At 51.9% G+C, this 21,962-nt stretch overlaps 3 protein-coding genes across 3 annotated transcripts; all 3 read left to right on the plus strand.

Annotated features, from left to right (window-relative positions):
* Positions 1-1,229: 1,229 nt before the first annotated feature.
* On the plus strand, positions 1,230-2,567 carry PG994_007569 (sphingolipid long chain base-responsive protein LSP1; the record flags this gene model as incomplete). Its single annotated transcript, XM_066858978.1, has 5 exons — positions 1,230-1,286; positions 1,388-1,418; positions 1,469-1,602; positions 1,669-1,852; positions 1,936-2,567. 5 exons carry the CDS (start codon positions 1,230-1,232, stop codon positions 2,565-2,567), a joined length of 1,038 nt encoding a protein of 345 aa, XP_066715920.1.
* A 687-nt stretch (positions 2,568-3,254) lies between these two features.
* PG994_007570 (WD domain-containing protein) lies at positions 3,255-6,827 on the plus strand (the record flags this gene model as incomplete). Its single annotated transcript, XM_066858979.1, has 1 exon — positions 3,255-6,827. One exon carries the CDS (start codon positions 3,255-3,257, stop codon positions 6,825-6,827), a length of 3,573 nt encoding a protein of 1,190 aa, XP_066715921.1.
* A 5,042-nt stretch (positions 6,828-11,869) lies between these two features.
* On the plus strand, positions 11,870-14,323 carry PG994_007571 (uncharacterized protein; the record flags this gene model as incomplete). The annotated part of the gene is made up of 3 exons (XM_066858980.1): positions 11,870-12,149; positions 12,281-13,931; positions 14,034-14,323. Exons 1-3 carry the CDS (start codon positions 11,919-11,921, stop codon positions 14,321-14,323), a joined length of 2,172 nt encoding a protein of 723 aa, XP_066715922.1. The 5' UTR covers positions 11,870-11,918.
* Between the last annotated feature and the right edge of the window lie 7,639 nt (positions 14,324-21,962).

Genomic DNA, 21,962 nt, shown 5'->3' on the forward strand with positions numbered 1-21,962 from the left:
GTGGCTACATAGCCGCACTGATACCCCAAACTCTTCGCTTTCACGCAACTTCAAGTAAAAGGTCAAGTTACCTCCAAGCTCCTAATAAATCAAGTCCTTCAATGGAGATATAATTCATACGGAAATTCATTCACATGTTGGTTGTTCGAATAGATACTCTCGAACTACTGTCGTTATGACCGGATTTTATGCACCATTTTACGTGCCCCTTTGACGAGAGTGATGTAGTTCTGATGTAGGACTTGGATCCATTCCATTACAGACTGGTGACCGACCGTGTATCTTTTGGACCACCCCAGACTCAGTTGCTCGGTCCATGTATGAACAATACAGAGGGTCTTTGTGCAAGCAGTCAGATGACGTGCAATGATACCCCAAAATCCCTCCAGATCCGCATCAGGAAAGGTGCACGTCTCTGTCTCACTCCGACGAGGTCATCATTGCCGTGGTGATGGGATGAAATCAATGGTGTCAATTTCCCCTTTGGAGGTGCGGTACATGCGGCGTACTGCGGTACGGTATAGTATTGGAAAGTCTAGTAGGTGCCTGAATAGCTCAGTTGAGCCAATGGCAAGAGGCCAATCGAAGGCTGATCGGCACTTTCTAGCGCCACAGTCCACTGAATCACCGCTGGATCAGACTCAGTCTGGCGCCGTTTCAGCGCTACTCTTCCATTTTCAATGATGATGACGTAGGAGCCAGTGCCTTCCTGTCCCGACGTTCCCATCAGTGGTGATTGACTTGGGTGGTCCTGTCAGTGGTCGTCCGTCCGTCTCCAGCTCTCTCGCCCTCCCGCACTCCCGCTGCTGGATAAAACAAACAGCATTGACGAACCATCTTCACTACAAGTCCAACCCAAGACCACCCCTCATCTCTCATTCTCACTCTCTCGCACCCAAAATCTCTCCCTCACTTGTCTACCGATATATTTATACCCATATACCCTATCCGGCTTTGCAGACTTTGCCACTACTCAAACGATTGGCTACCTCTATAGCAACTGATCCGCCGACTTCCACAGAACAAACGCAGCCCGCTTTTGATCGACATTAGTCAACCCGGAACTCTCGCATCAATCCAGCTGCGCGACTCGACCTTGCGCATCACCAGGACCCTTTGTCACTACGACCAAAGGCCCTTCCGTCGACAAGGCACGCCTTCGGCCTCCCACTTGTCAATCAGCCACACGGTACCGCGTCTACGCTTGATCGCTATCAACTCTCGCCAAGATGCATCGCACATATTCCATGCGCCAAACTAGGGCGCCGACTGCCTCGCAGATCCAGGTATGGCACCCCTGGATTGCTCATTCATTATATCTACGGAAGAAGGTGTTACTAACGCAACGCGCCAACTAGAACCCCCTCCGCCTCCATCAACCACCAAGGCCGGCCGCCTATTTGGCAAAGGCACATTTGGTGCGTCGCATTCTGTCGCAACGATGTCGCAAACAACTAACTTGATGTAGGACACGCTCTCCGCCGCAACGCCGCGGGCGCATTCGGCCCCGACCTGGCCAAGAAGCTGACACAACTCGTTAAGATGGAGAAGAATGTGATGCGCTCCTTGGAAACCGTTGCCAAGGAACGCATGGAAGTGGCAGTACGTTGAAGTCGCATTTGCTCAACCCCCCTCAAGCGTCGAATATATCACTAATACTTCGATCAGCAACAACTTTCCATCTGGGGCGAAGCTGGTGATGAAGATGTTTCGGACGTCACCGACAAGCTTGGTGTACTTCTCTATGAGATCGGAGAACTGGAGGACCAGTACGTCGATCGTTATGATCAGTACCGTGTGACCATGAAGAGCATCCGAAACATTGAAGCTTCGGTTCAGCCTAGCAGAGATCGTAAGTGCTCCATCCTTGGGGTGGCACCATGTCGCCTAGTATCGTTGTACAGCAGTGCCATTGTTAACACCGATTCCTCACAGGCAAGCAAAAGATCACCGACAATATTGCCCAGCTCAAGTACAAGGAGCCCAACTCCCCCAAGATTGTGGTCCTTGAGCAGGAGCTCGTTCGAGCCGAAGCCGAGTCGCTTGTTGCCGAGGCGCAGCTATCCAACATTACACGTGAGAAGATAAAGTCTGCCTACACGTACCAGTTTGATGCCCTGCGCGAGCACTGCGAAAAGGTCGCCATTATTGCCGGCTTCGGAAAGCATCTCCTCGAGCTCATTGACGATACGCCCGTGACCCCCGGTGAGACTCGTGCTGCTTACGACGGCTACGAAGCTAGTAAGGCCATTATCCAAGACTGTGAGGATGCCCTCACCAACTGGGTCACTTCCAACGCCGCAGTGTCATCCAAACTGTCTACCAGAGCCCGCACCCTATCTACGAGGCGCAGAAACAACATCAAGGCTCGCACTGAAGGGTTAGACCTCTCGGGTCAGGATGCCCCTCTCAACGACCGCGACTCGTGGGTCGCAGCTGGCGATCACCAGGGTCATGAGTATGACGACGAGGATGAAGAAGACGAAGCGGCCCACTCTGCTCTCGACAGTGATAGCGGCCTGAATGGCGAGCACCACCGTGGAAGAAGTGAGGCAGTGGCCGCATAGGATATGCCGGCAAGATGATCGATGCCAGTTAAGGCGTTGATTTTATGAGTAATGGGCTTAATAATGTCTAATACAGAGACACGAAAGACAATTAAATCAACAAATGCTGAAATTGAAATTGAGGGTTTCCTCTGGGTGTTCCTTGAGTGAATGGAAGTTTTGATAGGTGCTATGTATGGATCGACTTCTGGGGACAATTGAATCGATGCGGCGGTCTCTTCTCGGGTAGTTGATGGTTGTTTACCATCGTCTTGTAAAACAAAGGTTATTTCTCAATACAAGTCAAATCTCTTATACATTTATTGCGAGTGTTGGACGCGAATTGGGCCGGTTGAACAACTAGAGTAACTGGCCTTACTGACTACGGCTTTGTAAGTGAAGTTTTGTCCGGTACTGTCGAAGAAGTTGCGAATGGTGATGCTTGACAGGTGTTGTGGAGTAGCCACGGCTGTCACCCAGCCGTCATAAATCCATTCCCACAGACGAAGAGATTCCACGGCATCTAGTGCTCAAGCACCTAAGCTTAGGTAAATATTCACATGTATTTATGAAATCAACTTTCCTCAGTATGCAGTGATGAGCAAATAGGTACGACTAAGTCAACTAGCAGCAGGCAGCACAAGGTACAAGATAAATTGGAGATATTGACTCGCCAAGACCGACTGCGTCACATGTCGGTATTCTCCAATGTTTTTGTGCGCTCTCGATAATGTCTCGAGGAGGCATGATGTCCAGAATGCGCTGCAGCTGCGCAGAGAGTTCGTGCTGAATCCGGTCACAGCCCTCTCTTTCTTCACATCCGAGACCGACGGCCGGCGCTATCTTCTCGCAGGTGAAGACAACCACCTAAGGGGTTATGATGTCGAGACCTCGCGCTTGTGCGGCCAAGCCCCTATTTTCAAGTCGCAGTCGATTCACGGAATCGCCTTTGCGCCATGCCCAACGGAGCGACAGGAACAGCGACAGATTCTCTTTTGGGGCGGCACTTCTGTTTCAGTGGTACCCCACACCCTGATCGAGCAGCTTGTATCAGGTGATGCCTCATCCTGGAGTTCCGCAGAGGTGACCGCCCCTGACCGGGTGCTCTATGGCGTTTTGTCGCCCTACACCAGCGGCGCTCTAGCCTTGCTGACTTCACACAACGAACTGGTTCTGGGGCAAGCTGAGTATGGCTCCGCAACCATCACATTTGACAGAATTGTTTCGCCGTCCAGGCCAATGCTTTTCTCTGGAACATTGTCATGGGAGTCCCCTGATTGTATCCTCGTCGCTTCAGGCACTGTCTTTGGTGAGATCGTCGTCTGGAAGCACCACATCAAGATGGAGCAGCAGTCTAAACTCAGCAGTGAAATTATTTTCATCTTCTCCGGACACGAAGGCTCGATTTTTGGAGTCGCTATCTCTCACCCTATCCCATTCGGTGATAGGGAGAGCCTTACGTTGCTCGTGAGCTGCAGCGACGACCGGACGATACGCATATGGGACATCACCGAAGTCCGCGGGGAACGTTCAAGTCAGCGTATCCAGCACCTCCAACAATTCTCAGCTGCGCGTGAGACCGGGTTTGGCGACAGCATCGTGCCGGCTGCCGACGAGGGTGAAAATGCTGGCAGATGTCTAGCTGTTGCTATGGGGCATGCGTCGAGGATCTGGCATGTAGAGTTCTCTTTTCAAGTGATGCCCGGGCGGTCATCCGATGGGGCTACACTTGATATATGGTCTTTTGGGGAAGATGCGACTGTGCAGAAATGGAATCTCTCCCTCCACGACTTGCAGCCGTCGATGAAGACTCTGGAGAGCAGTGGACAAAATGTTGCTGACCCCAAGCAGTTAACGCGGTTATCGCACCAGGCAACATATCATAATCACAGCGGAAAGCATATATGGTCTCGTGCACTGGCTTGGGATGAGACCCACGGTCTACTTATTGCGACCGGAGGCTCGGATGGTCGAATATCTCTTGTCAGAGCTTCGCAAATAGCAAGTACGAGCTGTCTTAACGAAGTGCCCGCAGAGGAGTATTCATCCTCCACGGACGGGTCGGTTATTAGAAGTGACACTCAACCTCCCGCTCCTGTCCCTGCCACTACACCAGACGTCACCGCCTCGATCTCAGCCGACCAAGCATCGGAAGGGCAGAAAAAGAAGAAGTCGAAGGTGAGGAAAGTCAAGGAAACGTTTAACCACTTCAACTTCGTTTCCGAGTCTTGCCTACTCGCTATCACGAACTCTGGTCGCCTTTTTCGAGGTGTTTTCAAGCCGGAGATATCGTGGGATGAAGTGTCCGTCGTGCCCGGGGTGCGCGGGTCTCTGCGCTCATACACTGTTATAGCAGGCTCAAGCAGCACAGGCATTGCCCTGATAGGTACCTCATCGGGCACTGTATACCTTTACCGTGATCATTCGGTTCCGGTCATAGAACCAATCGCACAGGTCTCTGGCAAAGTGGAGGGTTTATTTGATCTCGCCAGGAAGACGAAATATGCCCAAACTTCTTCGCCTTCAAACGGCAACAAATCGTCAGTTGTTTCATCAGAATCGCCATCTTTCCTTGCCACTGTATTTGGAAGTCCAGTCGCGGTTCTACTTAACGTGGACAGCTCCACTGATAACGCTCAAGTAACGAAGACAGAACTGGCCCTAGAAAAGGGGTTTGCTGTTACAACTGCTGCTATCTGCGACAAGCACATCATTTTGGGGTCAAGAAACGGCCGGGTATCAATACTAAAATCGGATGAAAAGGGATATCGTGTGCTTGAGTGTCGGTACAAGGCCACCACAAAGGACGCAATCACGTCAATCTCGTTACTTCCTTCACAGACTAGCGAAGGTGTTATGGATATTCTTACGACCAGTCGCGATGGAATATACAGGGTACACAGGATCTCCATCGTAGACGAGCACTTTCAAGGTCAACTACTTCATGAGACCTCGCCCCCTTTTGGTCCCGTCATCGAAAGCGCGTGGTTCTACGAGAACCCTGATGGAAGCAACGACCTGATGATCTGTGGGTTTCGGAGCAAGAACTTCGTGGTTTGGAACGAGACGCAAGGCCGGGAGGTTGTGACGGCCGACTGCGGCGGCGCGCACAGAATGTTCGCCTACACGCCGCTATCTGCTTCTTCGGAAGGATGCAGGTTCGTCTTCACCAGAAGCTCGCAGCTCAGTGTCTTCTCGCAATCACAGGCATCACATAGCACGTTGAAGCCCGGGGGGCATGGACGCGAGATTCACGCTGTCGCTTCCTCGGGTCGGTTCGTGGCTACCGGGGCGGAAGACACCAACATCAGGCTCTGGCGCTATGGCCCCGGCAGCGACCTGCGGTGTATCACCGTCCTGGAGAAGCATACTACTGGCATTCAGACGCTCAAGTGGCATGAGCAGAGTTACCTTTTCAGCAGTGGCGGCATCGAGGAGTTCTTTGTCTGGAAGGTCACTCCGCTAGAGAACGGTCATCTGGATGTAGGAGTGGTTTGCGAGGCTACTTTCACTGACAAGAGCGAGATTGGAGATCTACGAATCATGGACTTCGACATCCAGCTGCTGGGTGAAGACGCTAGTACAAACAGCTCGTTTGCGATCTCAATGGCCCTGTCCGATTCGACCTTACAGACGTACAGCTATTCGAAAGACGATGGGTTCCGTCTATTGGCAAGAGGCTCCTATACTGGCGCGTGTTTTTTCCAGCTCCGGCACTTCTCGTTCAATGAGTCCGTCCTGGAAATATTGACAGCTGCTACGGACGGTCATGTCGGCATTTGGCAAGCCCCTATGTCGCTAGCTCTCAACGGCGGTGATGTAGCCCAATATACCGCCCTTACCATTAGCATGATACACCAAAGCACAATCAAATCTCTGGATATCCGCCAAACCGGTAGCGCAGGATGCCCGTCATACCTTCTTGTCACGGGCGGAGACGATAACGCCATAGCCTTCTCCCATCTGCAGCATAACGATGAGTCGGGCCAGTTGGCGTTCGGGAGGAAACACATCGTACGGCCTGCACACGGGGCTGCGATAACAGGCGTGGCCATATTGAAGAGCACCCTTGACCAGAACCAAGCAACAGTCGTTAGTATAAGCAACGATCAGCGGGTCCTCAAATGGCGGGTCGTCGACTGGATGACCACGAGGGCAAAGGTCCAGCTGCTCGAGTCCAGCCATAGCGCTATTGCCGATGCTGGCGATTTGGAACAGGTGCCGGGGGATAAGTTCATTGTTGCAGGCGTGGGACTGGAGGTCTGGGATCCCCTGACCTAGGCACCATACTTGGGTATTTAGTAAGGGCACTTTGTGTCCTGCACATCTCTACTTACACTTGGGCATCCTACCTTCTGCGATAAGTCATACCATATCCTTAGTCTGTGATGTCTGCTCGGACTATCTAGAAGTCGCTCCGTACATGCAATTACAATATACGATTAGTCGACAGGTTGTTGGTATTTCCATGATCATACCGAGCCCTCCCAGCCAACGTCTCACCACTTGTTAAATGCCTAGCTACAATCCTGTGACGTCTAGTGACTAAATATTGCCTACATGTATGTATATACCCAAGTGATTAAACAACGTTACCTTTGGCTTGCTGTTGATCTATTGAAGGCTGGTAGGTGAAACCCACCGAATGGTTTCTTTCAAGGTAGGGCTTATTCCCCAGTACCATGGTCAGCCACGAGCATATGACTCACTCGCAATACTGCACAGCGCGCACTTATGACTATCACCAGATATCCCAACTTATGTAAAAACCCCATAAAGCACAAATCTCGTCAGCCACCCAGCTATAAAATCACTTTTATGCTCATCCTTTCATCAAGTAATAGTACCAACAGGAGCAGAAAGCATCTTGGCGCAGGGGAAGCGCGCCGGGCTCATAACCCGGAGGTCCTTGGATCGAAACCAAGAGATGCTAATCTTTTTCTTTTTTTTTTTTTTTCCCTTTGACGGTTTTCCTTAATCTGTTCCTTTTTCCTTTTGTCACTTCTACCTGTGTAAGAAATCTAGCAAAGGTCGCGTCTGATACATAATGATTTTATTGGAAAAGAATATTGGTCATCTTGGAATATTTTCACCACGGGCGAAGTACTGGCCGTGGGGAGGATAGAGAAGCGAGGCACAGTTATGCGATACTTCGACCATCCACCTTTGGCAACCTTCTCTCGGGTCATTGACAACTAAGCTGATCCTCGTTCGTGTCTGATTGACTGGGTTCTCACTGCTCTGCAGCTCATGCGCTCTGATGCCCCTTAAGTGTAAGTGATGCAAGCCACGAGCAGTCCTGCGGTCATGGCTGCACTACAAGCTCCGAAGAGGCCGCTACTCTGATAGGTGCGTTGCCGATATCCAGCACATACACCTTTCTTACGGGGAAGTATTGAGACAATATCAGTATCGATCTCGGGTACTTACTGATGTACATGAAGGTTGACCTGCCATGATGCGATGGGCATCCTTCTCATCTGAGATGGACCACGCTAAGCACTCCGGAACACATGGCAACCCAGACGCAGACCCTGGAGAATGGAGCATCGATACAAGAGTGTCCTGAGCACTCGCGATTTCTTGTCTGCCCATAAGGACAGCGAGCTCCGGGGTCCACTCCACCATCCACGTGGCGTGGTGGTATCCTGGCTATTCTTAGTAGGCCAGGGCTTCTACAGTATAGCTCACATAATCCAGGTTACATAATAGTGACTACGATAGGCTTCAGACAAGGGCATGCTGTTGTATTGAAGAGGGACTGTGTATAGAACCCTCCGCTTACAGTGGTTTGTTTTCAGGGTAAGGAGACGAATCAACTGGTACTTAGCAGTACTTTCGGAGAAATCATGCCCCAAGCGACCATGAAGTATCATGACCGCTGCGTCGTAAGGCAACCAAAACCCTACACCATCATGTCTGATGGCGAATCCCTCCGGAATGCCGTGCCATGCTCCATCCGATGTTTGTTGCAGAATCCCTTGGACACGAGGACTTGGGCGGCAATTTCGCGGCCCCGTACCGCGAATCCCTCCGAACAATTCCTCCGAGCACTGCCACCCCTTTGTGCGACAGTTATCATCTCATTAAGATGATATATCTTATACCATCATCAAAATGTTAGAAATGCAGGATCCAGTGAAGGTGTAACACCGTGTCAGTTACACTCATAAACGTGGGCGAGAAATCGCGTATGTACTTGGGGTGGGCCAGCTGTGCAATGATGTATGTGTGTGTGCGCGCGCTTCTCCAAATGCACCTCGTTTTATTTAGATCAGAATGTGTGCAGTGCAAGTGCTGCGCCACGAGAGGTCATTCTGTGGTTCTCGGCCCCCAAAAGGAAGAAAGCAGGGTGACAATTTGTGACGAGGGGGGCGGAGCAATACTCGGCACTCGGTCAGAGTTGATCCTACGGGAATCTCGGACCGGGTTGAATATTGGGCCGCCGCCCCCGACGTCAGCCCCCGACCGGAGCTGATACGATTTCATTGCCCAGTGCTCATCCGGGGCGCCGGCCAGGTCTCGCCAAGCCTATTTCCCCATATGGAGGCGGCCGTGAAACTGCGTGATGCAAGCATTGCTCCATACGCTGGGCAACGTTGCACGTGCTGGGCAATGAGCGCAAACAGACTTGTTACTGTGACATCTTCTGTTGGCGCCCTCGGCGCTCCAGAACGTTGGGGTCCACGAAGGGTTGAGCGACAGCTCTTGACCATATCTCTGTGGGCTCGACTGTTCCAGCAACCCGTTAGCGATGTACTGATGTAAACCTTTCATTGGGGATCAGTTCTAACCGAGGGGTTTCACGTCGGAAGTCTTCCTGATGGCCACTTCATTCGCGCCTGCAGAGGATACTGTATACGAAGTAGTGGCGATTGGGGGCTTTTGCGCTGGCTTCAGGCGGCCTTTGAAAAGCGCCTTCGGATCGGTCACTTCGCCAGACGAGGGCATTGCAGATAATTCAAACGATGGGAATCAGCCGCGACGAGCCGTGTACTCGACTTGTCTCAGGCACTTAAACGATACTTTACCGATGCAAGGCGTGCATACACATGCGCGGCACTCTTCTGTTTCCTGTCCCTTGGTAACTCGGCGATACTGGACCAGCTCGGGCGCAATTGATGCGATAATGGTTCTGGTATGGTTTCATTAGATTTTCCTCGTTCAATTGATAAGAGGATAATCGTTCTCGGCATTTGAATTCAACTCCCTGCAGATTGGCGGTTGATAGGAAAGGGCAATTGGAGCCAATCAGAACACGTCCTTTCTCGTTCCTTGCATAAGGTGTCCTTCATCCCATCTCCATCTCTACCTTGCCGCCGAACTGCACAGCAGCCAACATAGTTCGAGAGCAGATCCTCCAAAACCTAGGAACCGGAGAACTGGGTCGGATCTCTTTGGCTTCCCTAGATATCCATGATCCAAAGGTGGTTCACTCACTAACCGATGCTGTTGATTACTCCAAAATCGCCGGACACCGATCTATGCAACAACGTGCCATTGCGAATCTCACCTTGCGCAAGCCTCAAGTGGCAAATATTCCGCTGCAAAGACCGATAGTTGGGGGTTGTTAATTTTATACCTTCACGCCTGGGTGAACGGACAACTAGTCTTGTTCGAGACACTACGACGCCAGCTCCAAGATGGTTGCATTGGAACTGATGCTCCATGGTACATTGGGATAGCTATCGCGAGAATAACGAACGTGAGGTGGTGAGATCATTTCGCGGCTGAGGTAACGCAATCTTTGCTCCTGGCATATCGGATAGTGTGCGTACTGGACTATGCATCTGTCAATGTCCAAGAATCTGCTATGGCGGTCAAAGATCATTGGGTACCGACTTGGTGACGGGTGGCTCGGGGGCTGCAACGTCCTGGAACCTGTTCACGCTTGGTTTCTGGGCATCTACTAGACCAACAGCTCGAGATGAAAGACGAACCAGCGGCCCCGACCGGGTGGAAGGTTTCCAATTTGGCAGGTAGCTGCACGAGTGCGTGTGCATGAAGGCCCCTTTCTACGCTGTATCTCCCCTTTTTCTCCCTTGCCTCAGGTTTTTTACGAAAAGACTCGAATCTGATCTCTTACTCTTTTTCGTCCCTTCCCACCCAAAACATATTTGACAGCTGCGTCAATAGGGGCTTGCTACACTATCACATTGCTGTCGATATAGCACGTAGCTAATTTTGAGAAGCAACCGGACAGCTTGGGCACCAGTTATCTCACCCTCAACCCGCCACTGACGACTGATGACACCTTCACAACGCACTCGCGGAGATGGATGGCTTCTTGTTGAGTAGAGATAGAGTCTATTGGCATTCATCCTTTGTATTAATATGGCGAACAATCCAAGCTAGAAGTCCAGGGGCGTTTGTAGAAGATTCAACAGTTTACACAGAAGGTTTGATATTATAGATTGATGACACCGAGTAACCCATGAATCTATAGATCTATATCCGGGGATACATATAGCAGCTAGAGCTACAGTATATATTGTCATTCCCCGTGTTTAGGTAAGGAGAGCCACCGACTTTTAAGACTTCATCCATTCTCGCTGTCATTAGCGGGTTCAAATGTGTCAATCGAATCCACGGCTCCGGAGTGTTCCGAACCTAATGCCACTTTAATCGGACCCTACTTGCATGTCTTAGGACTGGACTGGGGAACTATGATGAGCTGTACAACGCATCAATTCTAGGGCGAGTCGTTAACTAGACAACTTTGGCGTACATAGCAGAAGACTACTACTGCAGCATTGGGATGATGCTATTTGTCTCGATGGCCTTCTCTATCACGATGTTTCAATGTTAAGTTCAGAGTCGGCCGGTTGTACCTGAGGTACTCTCCCTTTGGTACCTCCAAACCTACCCTAGAGCGAACCCCCGCACGGGAAAACAAAACAATGATCCGAAGAGAGTCCCACTTGATATTGAGGAGAAAGGGTCTCGTGAGCCGTCAGTCTTTTTTTTCGACGTAGGCAAAGAAAAGTGAAGGAGGAGCTTGGGCGCCAAAGTGTCGAATTGACCTAAGGTAGGTCAGTTACGCTAAACTAATCCCCGCATCAAGTACCACTAGGATAGAGGAAAAAAGCAAAGCAGAAAAAAAAAGTGAGGAAGGTACTACATACTCGGCATCGAGTCTTTTTTATCGCTTGTTCACCCCGCCCGCTCAAGCCCGCCATTTCGACTTTCCCTCCGTATTCGGCAGCGTTTCGACTATCCATCATTCGATCCCAGACAACGCGACTTCGGACCTCCAAATCCAGCGCCTCGCTGGTTCGTCTGTATGCTAAAGTGGAAACGCTGCTCTTTATTAATATACCACGTTCTCACGAAAAGCGCCTTGGCTCGGCCGACCCGGCCTCGTCCAATTGTATGGATGGCCACTCCATCACCGGCGCCGCCTCCGCGTCGCTGAGTCCTACATCCCCCGTCAGCGCCCGCCATGGCCTGGGCTCCGCGATTAAGAGAAAGCGCAGCATCGGTGGTCTGGATAGCAGCCCCGGGAGTGGCATTGGCATGGACGATGACCAATCCCTTCTAGAACCAGAGAAAAAGCGTCAGCCGGGCGTCAAGCGCGCTTGTAACGAATGTCGCCAGCAGAAAGTGAGTCAAAAACGTGGACGACGGGTGTGGCTACAAACTGTACAACCCAGCTGTAGGACTTCAACCCAAGACATACATGCGCGCATATCTCTCAGCAAAAATAGGCTAACCGTGGCACTTTCAAATGACAGTTGCGGTGCGATGTTGTACAAGACCCTTTCCAGAGCTGTTCGCGATGCAATCGCTTGAAGCTCGAATGTAAAATCGAATCCAATTTCAAGCGCGTAGGCAAGAGATCGAAACACGCCGAGATGGAGAAGGAGATCGATCGTTTGCGACGGAACATGCAGCAGGCCAAAGCTCAGGGCTATGTCATGGAAGAGGACGACGACATGACACCCCAACTCCAGTCGCCCGTCGCCAATAGCGCCTACTCTCATACCCGTAACCCCTCTCTCATGGGCTCCGACGAGGCTGTCAACTCCCTCCTCACTCTCAAGAGGGGTGGCTCATATAGCATCCCGACACACTACGCCTACGAATTGGAAACAGTTCGTCTAACCGAGCAGGACGTCAATGGACTGTTCCAAGAATTCTTCGCGTACTACCATCCCTTCCTCCCCTTCCTCAACCCGGAACAGTCACCCGACCTCTACTTTCAACAGCATGCACTGCTATTTTGGTCCATTGTGGCCATAGCGGCGCGGCGCTATCCTGCGCGGCCCAGCATTCTGCATGAATTGGCGGGGGGGCCTCTACATCGCCTGCTCTGGAGCACGGTCGGCGATGTGCCCAACAGCTACTTTGTCGTCAAAGCCTTATGTCTCATATGTACATGGCCGTTACCAACGAGCACTACGACTGCAGACCCGTCACACATACTGTGTGGTGTGATGATGAAGGCTGCCACCGGCATCGGCTTACATCGTCCGAACCATACCCAGGATTTCTCCAGGGTGTCCGTGGAACTTAACAAGGATCAGCTCCATGATCGAGTCACCACCTGGGCCGTGTGCAATATAGTTGCGCAATCCATAGGTACAGGCTACGGCCAACCTGCCAGTACTCTCTATGACTGGACGCTTGCTATTCGCCCCGGCGAGGACGGGCCTTTTACCTTATCGCCTGAATTGGAGGCCAGACTCCGAGTCGAGCGATTCTGCGACAAGGTCTCCAAGGAAATGTATAGCAATGCCAGTGACCCGAGAGGTGTGGCCGGTGATGAGCACCGCGCGATGCTTATGCGAGTCTATCGTCGAGAGTACCAAGAATTGCAAGCGTCTATTCTTTCCCAACGTCTCTCACCTATTGTCGAGGTACATCTAAGGGCAGCTGCTATACATATGCGCCTTGCTGGTTTCTTCGACTCGAGCGCCACACCCGGATACATGGATGATCTAATGGGTCTATGGCGAGCGGTGTCTGGTTTCCTTGATTTATTATTTCAGGACAGCAACCACCAAATTCTTCGCTTTGCCACCAACTACATTCAGCAGATGTTAGTGGCTGCCGGATTTGCGCTTCTGAAATTACTCAGGTCGTTTTTCGCAAAGACTACAGTTGACTTCGAGCGAGGACGGAGTCTTTTCCATAAAACCATCCAAGCCATCAGAAAGACCAGCGTCGTGGACAATGACCTTCAGTGGAGATTGGCAGAGCTTATGGTCCAGATGTGGAATGGTGCTCGGGTGGACAGTACTGCTCACCACGACAGGGACCCTACAGAGATCGACGATAGCCTGCAGTTGAAGGTGCGCTGTAGACACAGTATGAGTCTTGTATTTGACTCCATCTGGCGATGGAGGGAGGAGTACCAAGCTCAAGGGCGTGGTACTCTTGACTGTAAGTACCTGTCGTCCACATGACTTTGCTGCCGCCCCCTCCCCCTTTTCTTTATTCTTGGCCAAGACCCATGACGGATGATGCCTGGCTAACGTCAAGTAGCCCTCAAACAAGCCACTAATCCAGACTCGGCTAACGAGTCTTCAGCATCCTCAACCCACTTAGACAGCACCTTGATGCCTCAACAGAATAACGTGACCAGTTTCATTGCTGGAAACGGCGCATTGACGCCCAATGCTCACAGCACCATAAACGCGGGTGCCAACAGCATGCTTACAGGGATCGGATACGGAAGTGATTCGAATTACGATTTCTTTGACCCTCAAACTTGGATGGTGGAAGGCTTACTGGACTTCAACTATTCCTTGCCTGCGCCCCTCGAGGGAATGTAGGAAACCCGTTGTGGGCTCTGATGGAGTAGAGCCTTTTGATACCAGACTTTAAATCAACTGGCGTAAGACTAACTGGGGATGATTAGCGATGCGGGAAATTGCTTTTAACTGCACGATATGCTGGCTATGGAGGGTTTGTTTCTTTGCGGAGAATGCTTTAATACCCTGTTAGTATACTAAATCTCCTAGAAGGCCAGCGTTTCCGCCTTGGTAAGGGGTTTTCCTTCAAGGCTCTTTCTTTTCGGGAGCGAGACACGATACGGCCCTCTCGTCGTGGTTTTATATGAAGTATACAGTTCCAGGAATCAGGGGGTCTATTGATGGGCGGCGCTATTTTGCTGCAAGTAATGAATGGGTTCATGAGATAACTAGGTAACCAATTTACACACAATAAACATCCATTACGCCTAACTTCCAAGACTCACTCGGCCATTTTAATTACTACGAAAGTGAGAATGGTCGGTCGTTAGGAACTCGTCGAGCATGGGTTCAAAGCAAGCTGCTGCTTTTGCCGAGTACGGGCATCATCGGAACCAGTCTGTCAGTGTCGCTCGAGATCAGAGGACCTTGGGGCCAGAGTCTAAAACATGTGCGTCCTACATGAGCACACCCATTTTCCAAAAACATCTATTTTAGGCATGTTCTCAAGACCGAAGAGGATCCATCATGATAATGCGTGGTAGTGTCAAGCAAACAGGGTGTCACTTGTCAGTTGCGTCGCATGCATGACAGTCGCTCGCTCGCATTGTAGCCATCCCAAGGAATCACTTTTCATATTTTGGTGGCCATTGACTCTGTCGGAAATCATTGGGATGGATCGGACCCAAACCCCAACTTGGGGGTACAAACGAGAGCGCCACCTCCGCGACCATCTCTTATTCCTTGTACACCAAGCCCAAAGACGGCGATAAGGTCCCGCAAGGCCCGGCTCGCCGCAGTGAAGAAGATCAAGGATAAGGTATTTTTCATTTCTTACCTACTCTTTAATTCTAGTCTGGTTTCTCGCATGAGGAGTCTGGCTTCTCATTTGATGCCCCAAGCGCTAGACGCGCCGCTGTGGGCAGGTTGAGCGAAGAAACTCCCCCTTCGTCCAAACCAACACGCCCCAACGTCGTTCATGGCCCACTGCTTGTCATTGGTCGTGCTTGTAGATGAATTCGGATATCATGACGCAAATTAGGCAATCAACGGTGAGCAGGGTCGCATCGAATGCTGCCGTCCCGTTCAGAAGCAACGACCGACGAGCGCCGACCCTTTCTTTTCTTATTGCCCCCATGTTGCACTCTGGGGTGAATGGGGTGAATGGGGTGAATGATGACTGCAGTCTGACATGCCGAGATTTCTCATGGTTCCCACATGGCTGAACGCACGGGGGGGTAGAAGAGCGGGCAGTGGTTTGGAGAGTGGACGGACAGTGTGACGAGCGAGGACGATGTGATGTCGTCTGGCCGTCTCGGTGATATAGTGGCAGCTCATTGGCAGATGGGCGGGAAGCAGAGAAAGGGACGTCTCCAGCAACAGTCGGCAGGATCTCGAATTGCCATTTTCACACGAAACAAAGCCGTCCTCCCCTTACTCCCTCGGTCAATCATCATCCTACTCTCATCCCGCCTCTGCCTCACTCGTGCATCTCGCGCAGTTGCGGATCTTTGCGATCTTGGTGCCTATTGGCTCCAGACCGGATCCCGGCAGGGGCAGGCAACGGCACGGAGTCATGGAGATACGTCTTCACTACTTCTCATGGACATTGGCACATATAGGCCGAAAAGGAGTCGAAGCTATCGAACTGTAAAAAAGCAGGGGTGGTATGGGTGCGGATACTCAGTCACGCCCTGCTCATCGCTAGCTTCGGAGATGTCAAGAACGAGGGTTCGTTCATCAGTCAATCATCATCAGCGTATTATTTATTGTTCTTTCGCTGTTCGACCGGTCGCGCAGACGGCCGCATGGTGGGGCCCGAGGCGTAACCTAGACCTAAAACCCCCCCTAAAACCCATCATTGATGTGCTGTGACTGGCCACTTTACCGTCTAGTAAGCCAGCTAAAAAACTGAGGGAGCCCGAATGTGGTCTGAAACGGCCATACCGAAGATGGCGATACGATACGGGGGCGCGGGCGCGGGCGCGGGCGGGCCTCGAAATGGCCGACCTCGCACCAGCATTTCCACTTGGCCGCCTGAAGGGCTGCTGCGCACCCACAGCAACGAATTGAGATGGCATCAACAACTTTTCACCCCTCGTTGCTAAGCGCTATAAATCAGTAGTCTGCAGCTTGGGTTTCCACCGGAGGGCAGATCAGAAATCAGCCTCGCCCGAACCGTCCATTGTGCCTTGTCGTCCGAGGGGTCTTCCACGGCCATGATTGCAACACTCGCCTTTGCAGACTGGTGAAGTGTGACCGTTCGTTACCCGTCCAATGCGCGTCCAGGAACGGCCCCTAATCTTATTACTTACTCATTTCACACCTGCGCATGTGTTTCATGTACCAGTTCCGAATCCTGCCGGCAGCATCTCATGGGGCCCCGGAGGGTCACGGAACGTGGCAAAGCACAGCTAAGCTTGGGGCCATTCGCTATACTGTCCATCGTCCCTTGGGGGCCTGATGCAGGTCGGGAGTAGTAGACCCATCGTGTTTGTGCCACGGTCTGGAGTGTGCTCGCTCTTACTCTCTTGGTGGTGACTCCCACTCTAGAATCTTCGCTAAGGGGAGGGGGGCACTGCTGTCTTCGATGCTGCGCGGCACGCGACTGACCGGAACCCCTTTGGAAGAAAGAGGTGTGGCGAATGCAGGCCATAGGGTCATCACTCTATTCCCCGTATGACGCATGATACGTATGCGTCGATGCCGGGGGGCCTCGAATGGTGCCGCAACATGCCCGGCCAGACGAAATGATCTCACAGGCTGAGAGTCGTCCTTGGCCACTAAAGCATCCGTTTGCAGACAGGATACAGAAGTGAGTGCCGAAGTATAATCTTCCGCACTGTCAAGCTTCACGGGGCATACACGGGAACGTTATGGGTACAAGAAGCCTGGGGCAATGGTACTCGGCCTCGAAGCAGAGGGCAAGTATACCACCTGCCTAGTGACATCCGTCGTTTGTCTGTCACCACCATCACTCCCCATAATAATACTAAGAATGGGAGGAGTGGGCACACCCCAAGCTCAGAGTCTGACTGGCCATGCCCGCTTACAGAGAGCTCATTCTTCAAGCGGCATATCGGGGAGGCGGATGCAAGTTCAAGGTAGGTGCTATTGATCCTACAGGCTCGCTTCCGCATTTCTCAAAATGAGAGGTGGTCACACAGCTACTCCACATCTCTTATCCATCTGTCACCCTGCAATTCGCTCTGCTGTCGAGGAGGTGAGCCAATGCTGTGTGTGCATTGGGGGCACCCAATGTGCCCAAACCTGCTGCGAGGTGCTACGTCTCTAGGCCGTCTAGAGCAGAAAGGGGGGAAGGGGGGAAGGGGAGAGACTCCCCCCTCCACAGCACTAAGGGTGGATGGAGGACAAGCCGAGATACCGAAGAGATACTCTCCAAACCAAAGACTCGAATTATTAGCATTCTTTGTCTCTGGTGTTGGCTGTGGAGAGGGGCAAGGAATTCGGGTGTGCTGTTGGTGAGCAGAGGGGAAAATTCCCTTTCTTGTCGGCTCCTTCCTTGTAGCCACGCCGGATCTACTAAACATGTAGCACAAAGGAGGAGGGGACGTGCCAATGTAATTGCGAGCTTGATCTGACAGCGCTATCTCCTCTCATCATGAATCCTCGCATTCCGGAATGAGGAGCCCCGGTCTCGGCAATGGTACAGATTCCAAGAGGGCCAGTCAGCAGCTAGGTACAGACAGAGTCCAAAGCGGCTACAACGGGGGACGAAGCCGAACTCCCCCGAGTTAACGGAGTTTCTAAAGAAGCTCAAAAAGTGCCTTTCTCCCGGCGGTATAATCAAATGGGGAGGTGAACCTTACTGCTTGTGCCTACAAGGGGGTCTGTCCGTTGCAGTCCCATGCCTGAGCCACGAATGCTGGCTGTAAGCACGCAGATTGCGGTGTGTGGGAGTGATTTCTCTACCCCCGACCGTACCTGCCTAAAAGCAACAGACAGTACCCGAAACATCAGAAGAGACGATACTGTGGAACGAATCATGATGTTACCGAGTCACAACATGAAGTAAGGCATAGGAGATGGTGGAACAAGTGGGCAAAATGGAAGATTCCGTACCTATTCGCCCATGTACTGACTTAGGCGCAAGAGTACCGTTGGTAGTGCCGACACACATGAATGGCCGACGAACACGGCCGTGTTTTCCTTCGTCCAACTCTACCCATAAAAATAAGCGACGAGAAGTGACTTTTGTGTTGTTCTATTACTCCAAGTTGCTAGGTTCTAGGTGAGCCGAGCGCTTGTCTCCAGTGGTCCCCATGAGGTGAGCTGCGGTCTACCTACTTACACAGGCAGTTGAGTTCGTACAACACCAGCGTTACTTTGAAAGCCCCAAGCAGGACGGAATTTCCCCGTCTCTGCTTGGAGGTATGTACTATGCATAATGCGAATTCTAAGCCCAGGATGCCGCGAGCAGGAGTGGCTCGATCAGCCAGACCGGCTTCATTCTCATCACGAGGTTTTGAGGCCAGGAAGCCTGTCCAGAGACTCTGTGCACTGTGCATCTGTTCTCCGCGTCTTTCTTTGCGTCTGGTAAGCGCCTGGTCAGTAATATGACGATGCCATGCCGCGAGAGTAGTGGGAGTGTCTGTTGGTTCTGTCAGCCCCAACGACGGTTGGGGCGGGTGTTTCGAGACGGGACAAAGCCCATGGCGAGGAAGACGAGAACGGGGCCCAATCAGGAAGCCGTTCATACGCGATGGTTGCGTTACGGGGAGCGGTCGCGCGGTTAATCCACCAGCTTGCTTTGCTTGCTAGGAAATGTCATGTCGGAGTGGTACAGGTACCTCATTGGTGCATGGGGCTGAGACTGGGGCTAGTGCAGTGCCAGTGCCAGTGCTAGGCCAGTGCTAGGCCAGTGCGGTGCGTGCCTCGAAAATGCCAGTGCTTTGCAGCAAGCAAGTGCTGCAATCAGGCCCTAGCTGCAATGCTTGCAATTGCTTTTGGCCCCCACCCCACCATCCCATCTCTTAGCGTGAACCGACCAGCTGGAACCCCCGTTGATTGGCCAAGATACTAGTGTCGCTTTTTCTTGGGTTCCCATGAGCCCAATGGCCGTGGGTGATCCATCACTCGGAAGTACTGTCGCACTAAGCGCGGGTCGTTTTCTCTCTTGACTCGCACCGACTTCCATGCCATGCGTTACTTCAGCTGTACATGGCAGCACAGTGATTGCCATGTACCCTCCCCGTCACTCGCCCTCACACTGATTTTACACTTTCACTGAACTCAGTGCTGGAACTGGGACACAGAAAGAACACTGCTGTACTGGGGCCTAGAGCAAAAAGGTTCCGTGCATTCCGGATCTTCCCTGAACGAGATACCCAGTACGTACACTCTGGCAATCGCTCCACCCATTTAACCTTGGCATCAAACACCAGGGCTGAAGACGGAAGGAGCGGGTGGAGGAAGCCTCCCGCTTTGCGCGGATGCCTCCTCTCTGCCTTGCCTGTTCTGCCTGGGTATTTTAGCTTTCCGTGGTGCCCGATTCCCGCGAACCATGCCATGGCCAGAAACCGCTTCCAATTTGTTGTGATGGGGATTCCAGATTGCAGCAAGAAATGAGGTAATCTGTTGAAGAGACCCGACACTGACAAAATCGCCCAATGGCAGCAGAGTGACACTTCTCTCCTTTCCCTTGTCTCTCTCTCTCTCTCTCTCTCTTTGCTCCCATGTAAATTTCTCGCATCTGTTTCTCAAGGTCGGGGAACCCTGGACTTGCCGATTTGAGCTTGTTTATCCCACCTTGTCGGCTCGCGAGTTCATGCAATCCTGCGTGCCAGGGCGCCTACAACGGCATTTACCACTCTGTCATAAAAGATAGTGGTACGTCGAAGCAGTGGCACTTACACACAACCACTGCGACAACACGAGACCCGATTATCTGGATAACGCAACTCGGAGTGGACTGAATATCGCTAGCTACCTACATGAAATACGACATACTCATGCTGATGTGACACCTGTTGGTTCAATCAGAGTTTATACGCGCGATCGAATAGACGCTGTTTGTTCCAACATATGATCTGGCGGCGGCGTCTATCGTGCACTGTTCGTATCTGGGTACCTGACGGTACATGTCGGACGTTGCTCGAGCGATTCTGTCTCTTATTGCATGGGCAGCAATTATCTGGATTAATAAGGCTAAGCCCCTGGATGATCCATGCCTCTTTGATATCGGCTTGAGTAGGATATCGTCACAGACCTCCATTTCATCGACTTTTCAACCACGTCAACCATCTGGTGGCGATCGCCGCCCTCCCTGATTGAGCTGCAGTGCCCTATGGTCGATCTCTGCATTTGCGCGACGGACGACGGTTACGCAACTTGCACTACAGGTGGATAAGTTATGTCAATACTAATGTATGTATGTGCATGTGTGTATGCTCAATGTTTTGCAGAAGTCGCTGCCCACCCACCGCTTTTCCTGAACTAGCAGCAAACAGAAGGAGAGTATCGGAGCCTGTGCTCCATTGAAAACCCCGTTCAGGGTCCCCCGTTCGTCGTCTTTTTGGGACCGACTCCATCACATTACACATCATCACACATTTCACCATTCGCTGGCTCGCTTGCAGCCGGCCGCCAGTCTTTCATCCCCCCTTATTAGAACCCGGTATGGATGTAGCTAGTCAAGGCGGTTTGGATGCAACTATGGGGCCGTCGCCTAGTAGGTGTGCGTGGTGGGCAGATAGGTGAGATTGATGGTTTTCACAGCCGCGAGGTGCGCGGACAAGAGCGCGGTGGCACAGCCCATGCAACATTGCCCAGCCCTGCAGAGGCCATATCTCCAGTTTTCCCTTATCCACCTCTGTTTTCCCCGGCATGGATGGATGGCTCAAGCTCCTCCTCCACCTGATCGACTCCTTGTAGGGATGAATCTAGGAACTACCTACTAGGAACTGGCTACTATAGGGCAATAATGTAGCAGGGTATCGGAGCATGGAGGTATGTTCGTTTCGGTATGTATGCCCGTACGTCCTTTGCATTGAACCCGACCTTTCAATGTCGTATCTGTCTCCCTCTTCCCCTCTGCGCGTATGCCTCTCTTCTCACATATCGAGTGACAACTGACATTGACACTGGCATCGATCCATTTTTTCCACAAGGCAAATATAGCGACAGGGGCTGGCAGGGGAGGGGGCGTGTCCTATCAAATCAATGCGAGATAGGGTCGTCCCACTCCTCCCCTGTCCATACCTCGTTGATCCATTTTTAACGAACCTCCGAACACCTTTTGAAGCCACACACCACCTCTTTCGGTTTAACTCACGACCCTGGACGGGTTGATGATTGCCTACCTTGGTAGATTACCATGGTGGCATCTCTGATGTATCCTTGGATCTGGCAATTCCAGTGGCCGCAGTGAACGTAGTGGGCTTTTTGGACGGGTGAAGTCGAGCGAGCCCGCGACCAGGCAAATCTCGACTTTACTCTCCCAGAAGAACGCCTACCTGCCTGCCTGCCTGCCCTGCCTGCC

The sequence above is a fragment of the Apiospora phragmitis genome, assembly GCF_038363925.1.
Source record: "Apiospora phragmitis strain CBS 135458 chromosome Unknown utg000007l:1.0-2108841.0:1.0-2111359.0, whole genome shotgun sequence".
NCBI classification, from domain to species: Eukaryota; Fungi; Ascomycota; class Sordariomycetes; order Amphisphaeriales; family Apiosporaceae; genus Apiospora; species Apiospora phragmitis.